Genomic DNA, 15,762 nt, shown 5'->3' with positions numbered 1-15,762 from the left:
TAAAATTTCTCAATTTCGTTTCAATTTCTTTTTAAAATATGATTGACAAACATGTTGTCCTTAGTTGTGACTAGTTTTATTGTGTTTTTAACCATAGGTTTAAAAAATATTCATAAATAAGATGTTTTATTTTCCTAAATATTTTTTTCTAAAAAAAATTCAAGTCTTACCAGCCTTTCTTTACATATTTTATAAGATATTTATATGATGCATTCATTTACAGCAAACTTTTAACTCAAAAACAACCTATTTGGATATAAATGATTTTTTTCATATTCTTTGAAAAAATACAAAAGAATTAAGAGCAAATAACGGCCTTTCAATGCTGAAACCATTGTTTAAAAAGGATGACTCAAAGATCCATAAAATAAAAATTTGGTGTGGCATTCCACCTTAAGCACAACTATTTTTGCACAATAATTATAATTTTTCTGATGAGTTGCATAGCAGATATCTAGTCTTCAATCAATTTTTAATTGGATCGACAAGCTACTGATCTGCAGCTTTTATGCCAACAGTTTATCAACTCAGACATGCAGTAAGGGGGGAAATGGGAATACATGCTTTTAAATAAAATTTGTATATAAATACTGACTGTGTAAAATAATACCAGTTCAATATTAAAGAGAATCTTGATCCTCACTTTATATGCACATTCTTGGTGATGTACCTTTCGTAACATGCACTCACAGGTTGTGTTCATATGACTATGAATGCAGCATCATCTGCTATGACTAGAGTTCATTTAAATACATAAAGTTACAATATTGATGTATTATTTATGTATCATTTTACAAGTACACATATAAGAGAATCAATTGTTCTGAACTCTTATCACAGTCATTGAAAAGAATCGTATCTGTAGCTATTAATGTCCATGAATTCAGAGAGATGACAGAATATTACACAATCATTTCTAAACGTATCTGTAGCTATTAACGTCAATGAAATCAGAGAGATGATGGAATACTACACAATCATTTCTAGTTCTCTGGCGTACTCTATGGTCTGCTCTGCTAACAGCTTGGCTGGAATCACTTCATCAGTATCTTTCTTCTCATGCTGAAAATGGAAGAATCCGTCTGGAGGCAGGGTCCATCCTCTCTGAAATTATATAAACATTTGAATTCACCTTTCATACAGTTAATTTTATACATGTACCAGTTTCAAAAAATTTCCTTTGTCATTTGTTAGGAAATAGAAAGAAGACTTTTATTCTTAATCTAAATATAAATCATAATCCATGTCTTCCTTCATTCATTTGACATTACAATGTTATGGTATTCGGATTTAGTTGGTAAATATCATTTACCTTTCTGTAACAATACAGAGAAGGAAAGGTCATTTTAAAGGGTTACCTGAACGGCATAGTCTTTCATAGGTTTAGCATTTTCAAAAAACAACATTCTAGCTGCTTCATTAAGTGCTATCTTCTCATAAGCCTTCTCTATACAACTGGCAATCTCATTCCTGGAAAAAACAAGTACCCAATGTTTAAAGTGCTTTCTGTGCTTGTGGTAAGTGGAATTTATATTCAATGACTTTATGATAAGTTTTTGGTAATCAAATGATGTATTTTATTTATCTCACTTAACAAACCAAAGTGCAGAAAGGTCAGAATCAAATGAAGGTGATCAACTCCAAATCTGCATCCACTTTTAATTTTATGTTAATGCAGATATTATACAATACTGTGGTACTTTTTTTCCACATGGTATTAATTCTACAGTACTTAACTTTCATTGAAGCCAATAATGGGTTTTACATTTTTCAAAGAATACATTTATTTATAAAATTAATGCTCTTGATGTTCAACTTAGCAGCAGGAGTTGAGTGATATATGGGGCTTTAAGGACACATGTTCACAGTTAAACTATAGACAAAATTTCTTGTCCCCATAGGCCTACCTTATTGTATCTAATAGTATATCAATGAAAAAGTTATAGTTTTCTGCTGGAACATTTCCTTTTGCAAGAAAAACCTGTAAATAAATAATCATGCATTTAGTGTATAGATAATTAATAGATCTAATCATTATTATATCTCCTACAATTTTTTTTTTTGAATTTTCAATATAATATTCTCAATATTTTATTGCTTTGCAATTAAAAAAATATATACCTTGTTATAACTGCCTTCCATCAAATACTGCTCCATGGAAACAGGATGTTTAATGTAAATATTATTTTGTAATTCTTTGACTGGCAATAATTCTAATTCCTGAAAATAAACCAAAATTTGTAATTTTAGACTTTTTCCAATTACAAAAAAGTCCCTTTGATAAATTTTTTAAACAAAACAACACCCCTCTGAGCCATTAAAGTTCTAAGACAACAATAATATTGATGAAAATTTCAAACTCAAAAAAATTATTACCTTAATGGTTATATTTACAACATGATCAATCTCATAACAAGAATTTTTTTTTTGCAATAAAAAAACTAGATGACATTTGAGCTCCAAGAGCCTGACGCCATCAAAATTTGAGAGACCTAGTAAACATGTTTTAAACAACATGGTAATAAGCTTCTTGAGACTGCTGTTGCTAAAATTGAAATTCCAGTATTAAAGGTAAGTTTCTTCTTGTTCTCGAGCATAATAAAGAGGTGAACCTTAAATGGGTTCAAATTCAATCGCAGGAAATGGAGACTTGTCCTTCAGATAAAACTGTATAAACTCAAGTTCCAAGTTGCGATAGAAGATGGCACAAAACAATCCCTAATTGCTCAATGGCGAGGAGGTTAGGCCTAATTATTTAGCCCTCTAAGACTACCAGCAATTCAAGGCATCCTTATTACTTTAATATAAATTTCGCTGGATATAGTTTGCAGTCTGACAGTTGATTTTGCTATGTTCCTCATACTTACTGTGTGGAACTCAGCCAATCTGTTCTGTGCCAAAAGACAGAGGAGATTCAAGCCCAGTAACTGATATTTGTAAGTAGATTCAGGGAGATTGTCTCTGTGCCGTAAAAAAAATCACATAATTATAAAAGAATCTTGCAAATTGATTAATTTTAATTGTTTGTTGTGAAATTGTTTTAAAACAGAAATTTCTTAAAATGAATTGGCCAGAAATATTTTTTTCTTAGAAAAAAAACTCATTATGCAGGATTTTATATAAATTTGAACTTTGGTATCAAGAATATTGAACAATTGATATTTCGAATACCAAGGATATGTTGAAGTGATTTGGAAGTCCTAACCACTTTTTTATAAGTATCTTGAATCTTTGGATATCTCTTAGTTTTCTAGCTCCTATCCAGTTACCGATAACAAGGTCTGACTGTGTATTTTTTTAGCTCACCTGAGCCGAAGGCTCAAGTGAGCTTTTCTGATCACATTTTGTCCGTCGTCCGTCCGTCTGTCCGTCTGTCTGTAAACTTTTCACATTTTCGACTTCTTCTCAAGAACCACTGGGCCAATTTTGACCAAACTTGGTACAAAGCATCCTTGGGTAAAGGGGAATTTAAATTGTTAAAATGAAGGGACATATCCCCTCGCAAGGGGAGATAATCAAGAAAAGACAAAAATAGGGTGGGGTCATTAAAAAATCTTCTTCTCAAGAACCACTAGGCCAGTAAAGCTGAAACTTATGTGGAAGCATCCTGGGGTAGTGTAAATTCTAAATTGTTCAAATCATGACCCCCGGGGGAAGGGCGGGGCCACAATGGGGAATCAAAGTTTTATATAGAAATATATAGGAAAAATCTTTGAAAATCTTCTTCTCAAGAACCACTGGGCCAGAAAAGCTGAAACTTATGTGGAAGCATCCTGATATAATGTTGATTCTAAATTGTTCAAATAATGACCCCCGGGGGATGGGTGGGGCCACAATGGGGAATCAAAGTTTTATATAGAAATATATAGGAAAAATCTTTGAAAATCTTCTTCTCAAGAACCACTGGGCCAGAAAAGCTGAAACTTATACGGAAGCATCCTGGTATAGTGTAGATTCTAAATTGTTCAAATCATGACCCCCGGGGGAAGGGCGGAGCCACAATGGGGAATCAAAGTTTTACATAGAAATATATAGGAAAAATTTTTGAAAATCTTCTTCTCAAGAACCACTGGGCCAGAAAAGCTGAAACTGATATGGAAGCATTCTGATATAATGTAGATTCTAAATTGTTCAAATCATGACCCCCGGGGGAAGGGCGGAGCCACAATGGGGAATCAAAGTTTTACATAGAAATATATAGGAAAAATCTTTGAAAATCTTCTTCTCAAGAACCACTGGGCCAGAAAAGCTGAAACTTATGTGGACGCATCCTGATATAATGTTGATTCTAAATTGTTCAAATAATGACCCCAGGGGGATGGGTGGGGCCACAATGGGGAATCAAAGTTTTATATAGAAATATATAGGAAAAATCTTTGAAAATCTTCTTCTAAAGAACCACTGGGCCAGAAAAGCTGAAACTTATATGGAAGCATCCTGGTATAGTGTATATTCTAAATTGTTCAAATCATGACCCCCGGGGGAAGGGCGGGGCCACAATGGGGAATCAAAGTTTTACATGGAAATATATAGGAAAAATCTTTGAAAATCTTCTTTTCAAGAACCACTGGGCCAGAAAAGCTGAAACTGATATGGAAGCATCCTGATATAATGTAGATTCTAAATTGTTCAAATCATGACCCCCTGTCGATGGGTGGGGCCACAATGGGGAATCAAAGTTTTATATAGAAATATATAGGAAAAATCTTTGAAAATCTTCTTCTCAAGAACCACTGGGCCAGAAAAGCTGAATCGTATGTGGAAGCATCCTTGTATAGTGTAGATTCTAAATTGTTCAAAACATGACCCCCAGGGGAAGGGCCGGGCCACAATGGGGTATCAAAGTTTTACATAGAAATATATAGGAAAAATCTTTGAAAATCTTCTTCTCAAGAACCACTGGGCCAGAAAAGCTGAAACTTATGTGGAAGCATCCTGGTATAATGTAGATTCTAAATTGTTCAAATAATGACACCCGGGGGATGGGCGGGGCCACAATGGGGAATCAAAGTTTTATATAGAAATATATAGGAAAAATCTTTGAAAATTTTCTTCTCAAGAACCACTGGGCCAGAAAAAGTGAAGCTTATGTGGAAGCATTCTGGGGTAGTGTAAATTCTAAATTGTAGGAATCATGACCCCCGGAGGAAGGGCGGGGCCATTATAGGGAATCAAAGTTTTACATAGAAATATATAGGAAAAATCTTTGAAAATCTTCTTCTCAGGAACCACTGGGCCAAAAAAGCTGAAACATATGTGCCCATGGAAGGATCATGGGGTAGTGTAGATTTCAAAATGTCTAAATTATGATCAGTGGGGTAGGGTGGGGATGCATTATGTATAACAAGGGTGAAATCTGGTAAAGAACAGAATGGTCAAAGCTTCTCAGGTGAGCGATGTGGCCCATGGGCCTCTTGTTTGTTTGTGTGTTTCATTTATATATACTTCTCATATTATTTATGTTTCTGTAACTTATTGGGTAGGGTTATATTATCCAAAAAATGTTAATATCATACTTGTAGTCCATGTAGTAAGACTTTAACTGGGCCATGTAACGCTCAAAAACTGGGATGTCTCGTTTTGCAATTGCCCACTGCGCACCAATCTCAAGAATATCTCCTTCAAAAGAAAAACATGTTTTTAAGTAAAAATAAAGAAATAAAGTTTTAATATTTGACTTTTATGCACAAGATTGTAAATTTGTTGCAGAAAAATATAAGTAAATTCACCATAACCAAATATTTTTATTTATCTTTCTACTTAAAAAGACCTGTTTTAATACAACTTTGATGGGTAATTTTGATAAGTACATTGGTTGACCTCAGACTGGTCCCAAAAAGGAAATAACTCTTGTGAATGAGAAAGTTTATATATTTGAGATTAGGAATTTACATACTTGCAACTAGAAGTTCTTGTTTTGATGGTGAACTCTCATTCGTTGGCAAAAATGTCACTCCTGTTAGTGCAATCTAACAAAAAAAAAACATCATTGTAATAATACTAACTAATGCTATTGTTACATTTAATGATTTATAAATTGAACACCCTGAAATACATCAAATTCAAATATGAGAATTATCAACTATATATTTCTCAAGCTTCTCAGAAAACTAAGTAAAATTATACAGGTCCAGTACAATCTCTTGATTTAGCTATATAGCTTTATTAAGCTATTCAAAATAGCTTTATTTAGCTATTTATATACAGTTTTTCACAAAAATGTTTTTTGCTTAAAATAAACAAAAAGTTGCATGTATTTGACTCTTCATACATGTACTATGGACTATTAAAACAACAACCAAAATCAAAGATAGTTTTAACTTTGCAGCTTTTGAATACTTTTAAGCAAAAAGAGAATTTCTATTGTTAGACTAACTGTCCACTACCTTGGGTGCCTTAATTGAGGCAAGGAAAAGTATGATTGCTTCTCATTGTGCTGAATTGTTACCGATCAATTATCTTGTTGAACATACTGTAGATCACTTAATTTTCGCAACACCTTATTTTCGCGAGAGAGTCATTGACTCTTTATAAGCGAGGCATAATTTTCACGAATTGTTAATATTTCTCTATATTGTCTTAAGGAATACTATTATACGCGAGAATGAAATTTTTGCATACTCACTGTCTAATTACGCGAAAATAAAGTTCTAGCGAATAAAAAGTGATTTATAGTAATTGGTCTCCATTATAATATCATTGAAGAAGTAACTGTATCAATTGCTTTATATAGCCCCAAAACTCGTAGAACTTTGAGTACAAAGTCTCTCAAGGAGACGTAATTTGATGAGTGATTTTATACATGCATTATTTTAAGAAGAGTTCAAAGTTGTATATTATCACTGCACCAAGGTGCGCTTTTTTTGTACATACCAGGTCCAGTCCAAAGACTATTTCTACCTACGTAGCTATTAATAGCTACCTAGGTATTTAAAGCTACCCAAAGTAGCTATTTCTACCTACTTTTTATATTTTCTGCATTTTGTGTCCAAAAGACCAAACAGCGCAACATGGTGAATACCATATTTTTTGATACGGTTACACTAATGATGAATACGACAAAATTTTGGCCAAAAAATGATTACTTCCTGAATCGGCAATTTTGCATTAGTTTCTATGCAAAATTGATAATATATGAAGTAATCATTTTTTGGCCAAATTTTTGTCATATCCATAATCATGATAATCATGTGACTGTATTAAAAAATTTTGTGCTCACCATGTTGCGCCGTTCCTGCATTTGGCCACAAGGCACAAAATGCAAGTAAAGTAGAAAGTAGGTAAAAATAGCTACTTTGGGTAGCTTTAAATACCTAGGTAGCTATTAATAGCTATGTAGGTAGAAATAGTCTTTGGACTGGACCTGCATACTGAGAAAATTACACCTTTAAGAAAAAAGTGCAGTAAAATAGCCAAATTAAGCTATACTGAATAGCTTAATAAAGCTATATAGCTATTTCAAGCTGTATAGCTAAATCAAGAGATTGTACTGCATACTGGACCTGTTATACTTAATTATTTGTTAGAACTATTTAAATAAAAAAAATCATATAGGCTAGACAAATTTAAAAGAATTAATTACATTTTAAATGTCCACACAGGGACCTATATACTATATATAAATTAAAATATAGGCCCCTGGTCCACATAAAAGATAATAAAATTAAAGAGAAAATTCGAGCCACAATAACAATGATAAAGCCTTTTTCTGAATGCGATAGTTTTCGTCAAATACTACTCGTAAATTCATGAAATAAAATCCAGATGAAAAGAACACCTTCAATTTTGTCAGAAATTCTCCGCATCTGTCTAAATTCGGTGGTTTCTTGTCCCATTCTCTTTTCAAACTCTGGTACATAATCACGATTTCTTTGAGCGATGCCATGTTTTTCTATTCTGCAGTTAATAAAATCTTCATTCTGATTCGCTGAAATTAGTTGCACTCGCGCAAAGCTTACTTCCTCTGCCGGTTGTGCAAGAGGAATAAGCATGGAAAATGATATTCTTGATACTCTGGAAGATGTAGGGTGTGTAATTTTCAGCATAATTAGTACATGTAATTGTAAATTGTCTGTGCAAATTTCGAGTTCGGATTCAGTGATTGTCTGTCTGTTAATAATGATTTTATTTTACTGCAGATTTTGAAGATGAGTTCCTCAGTTAGGGTAGTCATCAATATTCTTTTTAGCTCACCTGAGCCGAAGGTTTCCTTATCACATTTTGTCTGTCGTCTGTTTGTCTGTCCGTCTGTAAACTTCTTGCATTTTTGACTTCTTTTCAAGCACCACTGGGCCAATTTCAACGAAACTTGCCACAAAATATCATTGGGTGATGAAGGGCCACACCCTCTTCCAAGGGGAGATAATTTATAATTAGTAAAAATTAATGACACCTTTAAAAAAAAATCTTCTTGTCAAAACCCATTGGGCCAGGAAAGATTAAATTAGCTGGAAGGATCCTCAGGTAGTGTAGATTCAATTAAGTTTGTTCAAACCATGACCCCCGGGGTAGGGCGGGGCCACAGTAGGGAATCAAAATTTTACATATTAGGAATATATTGGAAAAATATTTAAAAATCTTCTTCTCAAGAACCTTTTGGCCAGGAAGGATAAAACTTAGGTGGAAGCATCCTCAGGTAGTGTAGAATCTAGTTTGTTCAAATCATGACCCCTGGGATGGGGATTGGGGGTAGGGCGGGGCAAAATAAATGATCAACAAGTTTTTTTATTGAAAAAATCCTCTATAAGTCAGAGAAGCCATGTTTAGTTATATTAAAATGGAAGTATCATTAGGTAGTGTACATTCACATTTGTTCAAATCTTGATTCCAGGGGGTAGTGAGGGGGCTAAAATAGGCACAAAGAAATATATACAAAAAAAATCTGTTCAAGAACAGGAAAGCCATTGTTATTGATATGGAAGAATTCTCACGTACCTGAAAATTCAAGCCCTACTTTTCAAAACTAAACTGATTTGTGCTTTTTTCAAGCCAGTATGCTCAGGTGAGCGATGTGGCCCATGGGCCTCTTGTTTTAATCACTGATATCAAGTACTTAAAAATCCCTTGTTGTTATTTTCGATTCCAGTGTAGTTGCATGTTCTTTATTTTTGGATTTTTTATTTTGAAGGTACACTGGACCGCTTCTAGATCCATCTGCTTTATCTGAAGCTGTGAATCAGGGACCAGCATCAACAGAGTTCACACAGCTGGTGTCATGGCTAACCGACAGGCTGAAGAGCTTCTATGGCTTAGAAGAAAGCATCAATGCAACTCACTGTAAGATCAATTGTCTGTTTATTTTTCTTAAATTTATTGTTTTGTGAGCAAATTTGCATATTTTTTTGTGAGAGGTTGATCAAGGAATAGAAAGTTTTATTAATTATTAATTTTAAAGATTTATTCTAATTGTTTTGTTGAATATGAGCATACAGTACATGCCCCAAAAAGTTACATGAGATCTCATTTAGGCACACATTGCATTGTATATTGAATACAAGGACTGTAATTAATTTGATTTTCTTACTTTACAGCCCCTGATGATGTTGCCAATTTTGTTATGGAACTCAGTGGTTTTCTAAGGGAATTAAGTAAGTCTTTTTTTAATTTCTTTACTTTGATATTTAGGGAAGAAGTTTCATGTACCTGTATTGGCGTGTACAAATAGGTTATATAACTAGAGCCGAGCTCATTGCAAAGCAACGAGTAGGTCTTCCGTCCTGTTTGACCGGAAGTAACTTTCATTTTAAAAAAAAAGAGTAATGAAGTCCAAAAATGGGTTAATCCTCCAAATCTATGTTAAGTATAGCAAAATTAAGCCATTCTTTAGTACTTCAGGTTTGACTGGAAGTGACGACGACGGACGGAAAATTAATATTTAAGCTTCTAGTGACACATGTTACCCAAAAACCTGTCAAAAACGGCAAAAATATGCATTTTCTGACTACTTCCGGTTCGACCGGAAGTGACGTCGCCGGACGTATTTTGACGACTCCATTAGATAAAGCTTGATATTTTGAACAACTTTGCTTCTTTGATGCATAACAAATTCTCAATACTTTTTGAGATATCTGGAAAAAACTTTTGGCCCCTCTAGGTCCCTTAATTTAGGGGTCAGCCCTTTTTTCGACATATCATTTGAAAGATCTTCTAATTCTGCACAAATTATGTTCTATATATTTTAACAAAATATTTTTAGTTTAGAAGATAAAAAGAAAAATATGAGTAATTTTTGGTTGTTTTAAGCGTTCTAATTTTTGACCCCTATATAGCGCCATTTTGAATACAGAAATCGAAAAACAAAAACTGATGTGCACAACTTCAATCCTTCTATTATCTAAAATCAGTAGAATTTCTGCTCCAGCTTTAGCCGTCTCTGAGTCTTTGTCTGGAAACGAAAGCCTATAAATTTTCCTTTAAAGGGAAATAACTCAAAACCGGAAGTGGCTTTTTGAAATTTTAGACATTATTCTGATAGAGTTTATTAACGTCTATAACGTCTGAAAATTTGAGCGAAATCCATTGAGAAATGAGCGAGATATGAGGCCTCAAAGTTGCGGTTAGGAAGCAGAAGAAAAAAAAAGAATAATAATCTTTACCAACAGAATCAGTACAAGGTCTTCCATTGGAAACGGAAGACCTTAATTATCAAGAGAAAAGTGATGAATGATACATCTATAGTAGGATTGTTTAAAGTACTTCAGTATCATCAAAAGTTTATGGTCTGGATGTTTACAATTTCGTTCAATTAAAAGTTTAGAAGATATATTTTTGAATTAACAATAGCATTTCTTTTAAGCCACATTATCAGAGTTAGACTTTTTGGTAAAATTGCTTGCCTAATCAGGCTAATGTCAAGTTTCTCAGAATGATAAAATATTGGTAATTAATTCTTAGGACTGAATTTTAGGCCAACAATAAAAAATGATTTGTTTTCCCAACCCAATCATTTTTTCAGCACTTTGAATTTTTGATTTTTAATTAATACTTAATTTTAATCAGAAATATTCTTAACAGGGATGGGGTAATTGAATAAAGTAATTGTAATTGAGTGTAATTAATTACATTTTTCAAAGAAATTGGAAGTAATTTGTATTTGAGCAAGCCTTCAATTACAAGTATTTGAATGTATTTAAATACATTTCAAAAAAGGTCATGTATTTTCAATTACTTTTCAATTACTTTTTTTCAAAATGAAAGTTTATATTTAAAAAGGTGTCTTATACTGATACATATATAGTTTTATAATGGTGGATTTATATTACTTATTCCCATGTTTGATCAAGTTCTCCCTATTCCCACTTGCAAATAACAAAGATTGTTTATAGTTAATTTGTTTTACAGCAATTAGACTAACTACATCCCCATTTAGATTTACCTGTATTCTATTCATTTTAAGGTAAAGGTCTAATTTTGACTAGTTGTGAACCCCTATTATACCCAAGAACAAAAACACTGAATGAAAGTTCGTTTTGGATCGCTATAGAAAAAATCTTATTAAAAAAAAATCTTTATTTTTTTTTTATAAAAATAAAACTTGAAGTAATTGAAATCATTTAATGTATTTAATTACATTTGTCAAAGTAACTGAAAGTAATTAATTACTTTTGAAAAAATCAATGTAATTGTAATTGCAAGTAATTGACAAAATTATCAATGTATTTGAAAGTAATTAATTACATTTCAAAGTAATTGACCCCAAGCCTGATTCTTAATAATGGCCTTAAGCCTACCTTAAAATTACTATGTTGGACTTGGAGGTCAATCATTTAGAATTTCTATAATAAGCTTCAGTATCATGGTTTTATTAATGATACATTTGACTGGTTATTTTTGACTGTAGATTGTCCATACAAACACCTATATGAGGGAGGACCTGTCACAGAGAGACTGAACAATAAGGAGAGTGCTCTACAACTGTTAGGTAGACACCAAATGTGTTTTATTTCATAGGTATTTCCAGCAAGCAGTCTGACAAATAAAAAACAAAACAAATAATTTATGAACTTCAGAATAATGAAAACTACCATGTAAGTCAGAACAGTATAAGGGTAAGTCTTTTTCAGGCTTTAGCATCAGTCAGATTATTGATGTTTACTTTATTGGACTGTGCAAAATAGCTGGGGTTAGGCTAGGGTCTCTATCTTATTTTAATATTTTCCCCCTGAATCCCATCTAATTCTATGCTTAAATGCTATATATTAAGTCTTTGTGAAAAATTATGTGAAGGTTTTTCATTGTGTCAGTGTTAATTTCTTGCAAGAAAATTATCATGCTGTCAACAACAACAAAAAAATGGAGATGAAATACTAAGTAGGAATTTGCCTTTACACTAGCTTCTATTCATGAGCTATCTGTCACGAGTTTTGTTTAATTGTTACAGACTACTTGACATCAGAGCTAGAGACAGCTCATATCCTGGCAGTCAGAAAACCACAGGAGTTGAGATCTGCAACATCAGAAGCCGAACCTGACACGGTATGTTATCATCAATCAAAGCTTCTAAAAGTGGACAGCCTTCAGTTTTCCTACCGTTTTGCATCCTATACAAATATAATTCCCATTTCTTTCACCTACTGGAAAAAGAATTTGACCTTTTATTACAATTGTTCAAAAAAAGAACATAGTGTCTTTTGTGTTATTGCAGAATGAGTCGGACATTGCAAAGCATCTGAAGATCATGTTGATAGCTCTAGGATTCCCGAAGCCTCCAGCAAACATCACGGCATTCCAGCTCTTCAGTAAAGTGGAAACAAAGGTTGCTATTATCAATCTATTCATTATGTGAAAGAAAATGCCATGTGTCAGTGTATATGATACTTTTAATTATAAACATCAGTTTGTTATTTTTGGCTACTTAAATACTTTCAATTTATATATTACATTGTACTGGTGAAAAAAAAATCTTCAAATGATATTGAATAAAAAAAATGTTTGTTGTTTGATAGTATCAGATATACATGTATAAAACAGATTATTTTCAGACTATTAAATTTGCCATTAACTTGTTTAACCCTCTGCTAGGTGAATGAACTAATGTCTAAGAACCCTGGAGTGGTAAGTAAGCCCCTGTTGAAGGCTCGTCTCTCAGACAAACAGTGGGAGCAGATCATGAAAATCAACGACAGCCTGGTCAGGGAGTACACCACCAGACGCGAGATGATCCTCAAACGACTAGACGTCACCATACAGTCATTCATGTGGTCAGAGGCAGCAAAGGTAACGTTAGGATGTGGTTATAGGTTAAAGGGTGGAGGTTAGGATGTTTCAAATTGTTTAATAAAGAGGGAAACTATGATAATTTTTCTCCAGAGCACTGAAAACTTTGAATGGAAAAAGTAATCTTGCAAATCTCTAACAGTTCAGATAACAATACACATTGGGGTGAGGCTGAAGGGGATGTGATATTGAAACACACCTTCAAAAGTTTCTTTTCTTCTGCATTTTTTCTGATTATTTAAGGACAGATTATTTTATACTTTTTGAGAAAACGAAAAAGGTGTGTTTTGATTTCTAGAAAAAAGAGAATGAAATAGCTGCTGTGTTCCATCCAATCAGAAAGCGGCTGAAGGCTTCTTGTGCTATAAACGTTGCAGACATCTTAGCTGCCAGGGAAGGTTTGTAGCACTAACTTTAATCCACTATTCTTATTTGCAGGATAATTACAATTCTTTTGCTTAGATACATGTATTGCTTGTTTTTAGATTTAACCTTTTTACAAAAGACAAGTAGCGGTGAGGCCAGAATGAAGTGTGCAATAAACAAAGTGAAAATTCCTAAGGTAAATCACTTTATTTTATTAAAAACTTTGAAATACAAATATGTATTTTTTCTATCGCCCATTTCTTATGTCATCCTAGGCAATTCAACAAGTTGACCTATTGTTAATCATTTCACCTTGTTTCATTAAAAAATTCGGAACATTTTCAGTTTCTCTCTGAAATTACTACCAATGTCTACTACCCCAGCTTTTAAATGATTTCAGGCTCTAGGCTAAAACTTATTTGTAGTCGTAGGTTAAAAATTAATAATATCATTAAAACTCTTTTTTTTTCTCATGAAGATACTAGAGACCTATCTGCATATTGGCATTACATAATGATAATAATGAAGAAAGTGATCTTTGCCAAAATTGAAAAAGGTCAATTTCATCTCAAGCTCAAGTTTCAGCCTTTAGATGATGCTTAAGAGTTTCGGTTTCAGACGAAGGTAAGTTGGTTATATGATACGTTGAGAAACTCATGATATGCAGGTGACTGTCAGGGTATATAAACTTAATTACAGGTCCCAGACAGGGGAGGGAGAGTGTGGGAGCAGGAACCACCCCCTCCAGAAATGCCCTCCTTTATGAAGCGAGTGGATCAACCTCAAGCTCAAAGACAACACTGTTAGTAGACGTCTTGATTTTGTTGAAAATTTTTATTATGTTTTTTTCTTAGTTTGTACTTTGATAGTTAAGGCGAAAGGGCTTTTATATGAAGTTCATAGTAAATTTTGGGATTAATCAGACACAATGTCATTTTTATGAAACAATATATATTTATTGATTTAATTTGTTTTTTTTAAACAAATAACTAGCAATACATTTTTTCTTCTATTAGCTGGCAGAGGTGGTCGAGGTGGAGGGAGGCACCAGGACAGGGGTGGGAAAGTCCAGGGAGGCTGGGGGGATAAACAACAACAGAGCTATGGAGGGAACTGGAATCAGGGCGGGGGAGGATATGGAGGGGGAGGAGGGCGAGGGAGGGATCACTACCAGGACGGGGGTTATCAAGGAGGATATCAGGGAGGCGGGAATCAAGGAGGATATCAAAATGGGGGATACCAAGGTAAGAACTGTCAACAGTATCTGATATGACTACTTCAGTGGAAGTCTATGTAATAGAGAAGGAAATGGCCAACTGAGGATGAATTACATTGTTATTCTTTGGGGTACCTTTCTCTTATCCGCCTCTCCTCCTATACAACTGAATAAAATTTAATGATATTGTCACAGTTTATGCCATTTTGCACCTCCTATGTTCCTCTTTGATCTGACACCTATTTCAGGTCTCCCAGAGCCAAACATGGACTTTGCCATTGTAATCATTATGATCATATGGGAGGCGAGGGATATCATTTAGTGTGCTCAGTGCTCACAGTACTTCTAGATAGAATTAAAATGATAACATTTTCAGTTGATAATAAAACACCTGCATTGATTTGTTTACAGGTGGTGGAGGAGGTCGAGGTAGAGGTCGGCCAGGAAGTGGACGTGGCAGGGGGAGGGGCCAGTATTAGTGGTGTGCTGTTTACCTCTTCCAATTACATTTGTATTACAATGCTAAACACTTGGAAAGAATTGGTGCCAACTCTAAGACAGAATTGAAAAATCATAGCAAAAATGTTTGTCTATTCTGTTACTTGTCTATTGCTTTTATTTAGTTGTTATAATAAACCATTATTGGATTACATGTGTTTGAATCATTTTATTGCCTACTTTATTTAAGATGTTGATATTGGGCTATACCATTGATATATTTTAAAATTCATGCACATGAATAATGGTGTGTTGGACATGATGCCTAATGTGTAGAGAGATTGGCTTTTGATTTTACTAGAATTTCTTTTTAAAAAATTAAGACAAGTCATGTCAAGGTACATGATGAAACCTTCACTTCTTTAACATATTTAAATATATAGAGTTGAATTGAGTTGTTAAATATAAGAAACAATAGCTTCATCATGAAAATTTCCTATTTTTTAAAACATGATGAATGCATAGTT

The 15,762-nt window shown here is 33.5% G+C and overlaps 2 protein-coding genes across 2 annotated transcripts; one reads left to right on the top strand and one right to left on the bottom strand.

Annotated features, from left to right (window-relative positions):
• Positions 1-767: 767 nt before the first annotated feature.
• LOC134281495 (26S proteasome non-ATPase regulatory subunit 8-like) lies at positions 768-7,919 on the bottom strand. The gene is made up of 8 exons (XM_062763957.1): positions 7,778-7,919; positions 5,897-5,969; positions 5,517-5,619; positions 2,868-2,961; positions 2,122-2,220; positions 1,908-1,981; positions 1,359-1,470; positions 768-1,104 (listed from the first exon to the last, which is right to left on the bottom strand). Exons 1-8 carry the CDS (start codon positions 7,883-7,885, stop codon positions 970-972), a joined length of 798 nt encoding a protein of 265 aa, XP_062619941.1. The 5' UTR covers positions 7,886-7,919; the 3' UTR covers positions 768-969.
• Positions 7,920-7,931: 12 nt separating this feature from the next.
• Positions 7,932-15,447, top strand: LOC134281494 (protein FAM98A-like). Its single transcript, XM_062763956.1, has 12 exons — positions 7,932-8,027; positions 9,128-9,276; positions 9,531-9,587; positions 11,840-11,920; positions 12,380-12,474; positions 12,644-12,754; positions 13,021-13,215; positions 13,514-13,613; positions 13,701-13,777; positions 14,281-14,383; positions 14,598-14,834; positions 15,221-15,447. Exons 1-12 carry the CDS (start codon positions 7,990-7,992, stop codon positions 15,274-15,276), a joined length of 1,299 nt encoding a protein of 432 aa, XP_062619940.1. The 5' UTR covers positions 7,932-7,989; the 3' UTR covers positions 15,277-15,447.
• The last annotated feature ends 315 nt before the right edge of the window (positions 15,448-15,762 follow it).

Source organism: Saccostrea cucullata, unplaced genomic scaffold, assembly GCF_032062105.1.
Source record: "Saccostrea cucullata isolate Sc308-1 unplaced genomic scaffold, CSIRO_AGI_Scuc_v1 ctg924, whole genome shotgun sequence".
In the NCBI taxonomy this organism is placed as follows: domain Eukaryota; kingdom Metazoa; phylum Mollusca; class Bivalvia; order Ostreida; family Ostreidae; genus Saccostrea; species Saccostrea cuccullata.
The sequence above is the reverse complement of the archived record's forward strand: the minus strand, read 5'-3'. Positions and strand labels throughout refer to the sequence as shown.

Excerpts from the sequence above, each read along its gene's own strand:
- LOC134281495 (XM_062763957.1), bottom strand. The coding sequence starts at position 7,885 with ATGGCATCGCTCAAAGAAATCGTGATTATGTACCAGAGTTTGAAAAGA. Across the intron at positions 5,970-7,777 it reads AATTTCTGACAAAATTGAAG|ATTGCACTAACAGGAGTGAC; the intron begins GTGTTCTTTTCA and ends TTTTTTTGTTAG. Across the intron at positions 1,471-1,907 it reads ATACTATTAGATACAATAAG|GAATGAGATTGCCAGTTGTA; the intron begins GTAGGCCTATGG and ends TGTTTTTTCCAG.
- LOC134281494 (XM_062763956.1), top strand. The coding sequence starts at position 7,990 with ATGGAAAATGATATTCTTGATACTCTGGAAGATGTAGG. Across the intron at positions 12,475-12,643 it reads CAGAAGCCGAACCTGACACG|AATGAGTCGGACATTGCAAA; the intron begins GTATGTTATCAT and ends GTGTTATTGCAG. Across the intron at positions 13,614-13,700 it reads CATCTTAGCTGCCAGGGAAG|ATTTAACCTTTTTACAAAAG; the intron begins GTTTGTAGCACT and ends GCTTGTTTTTAG.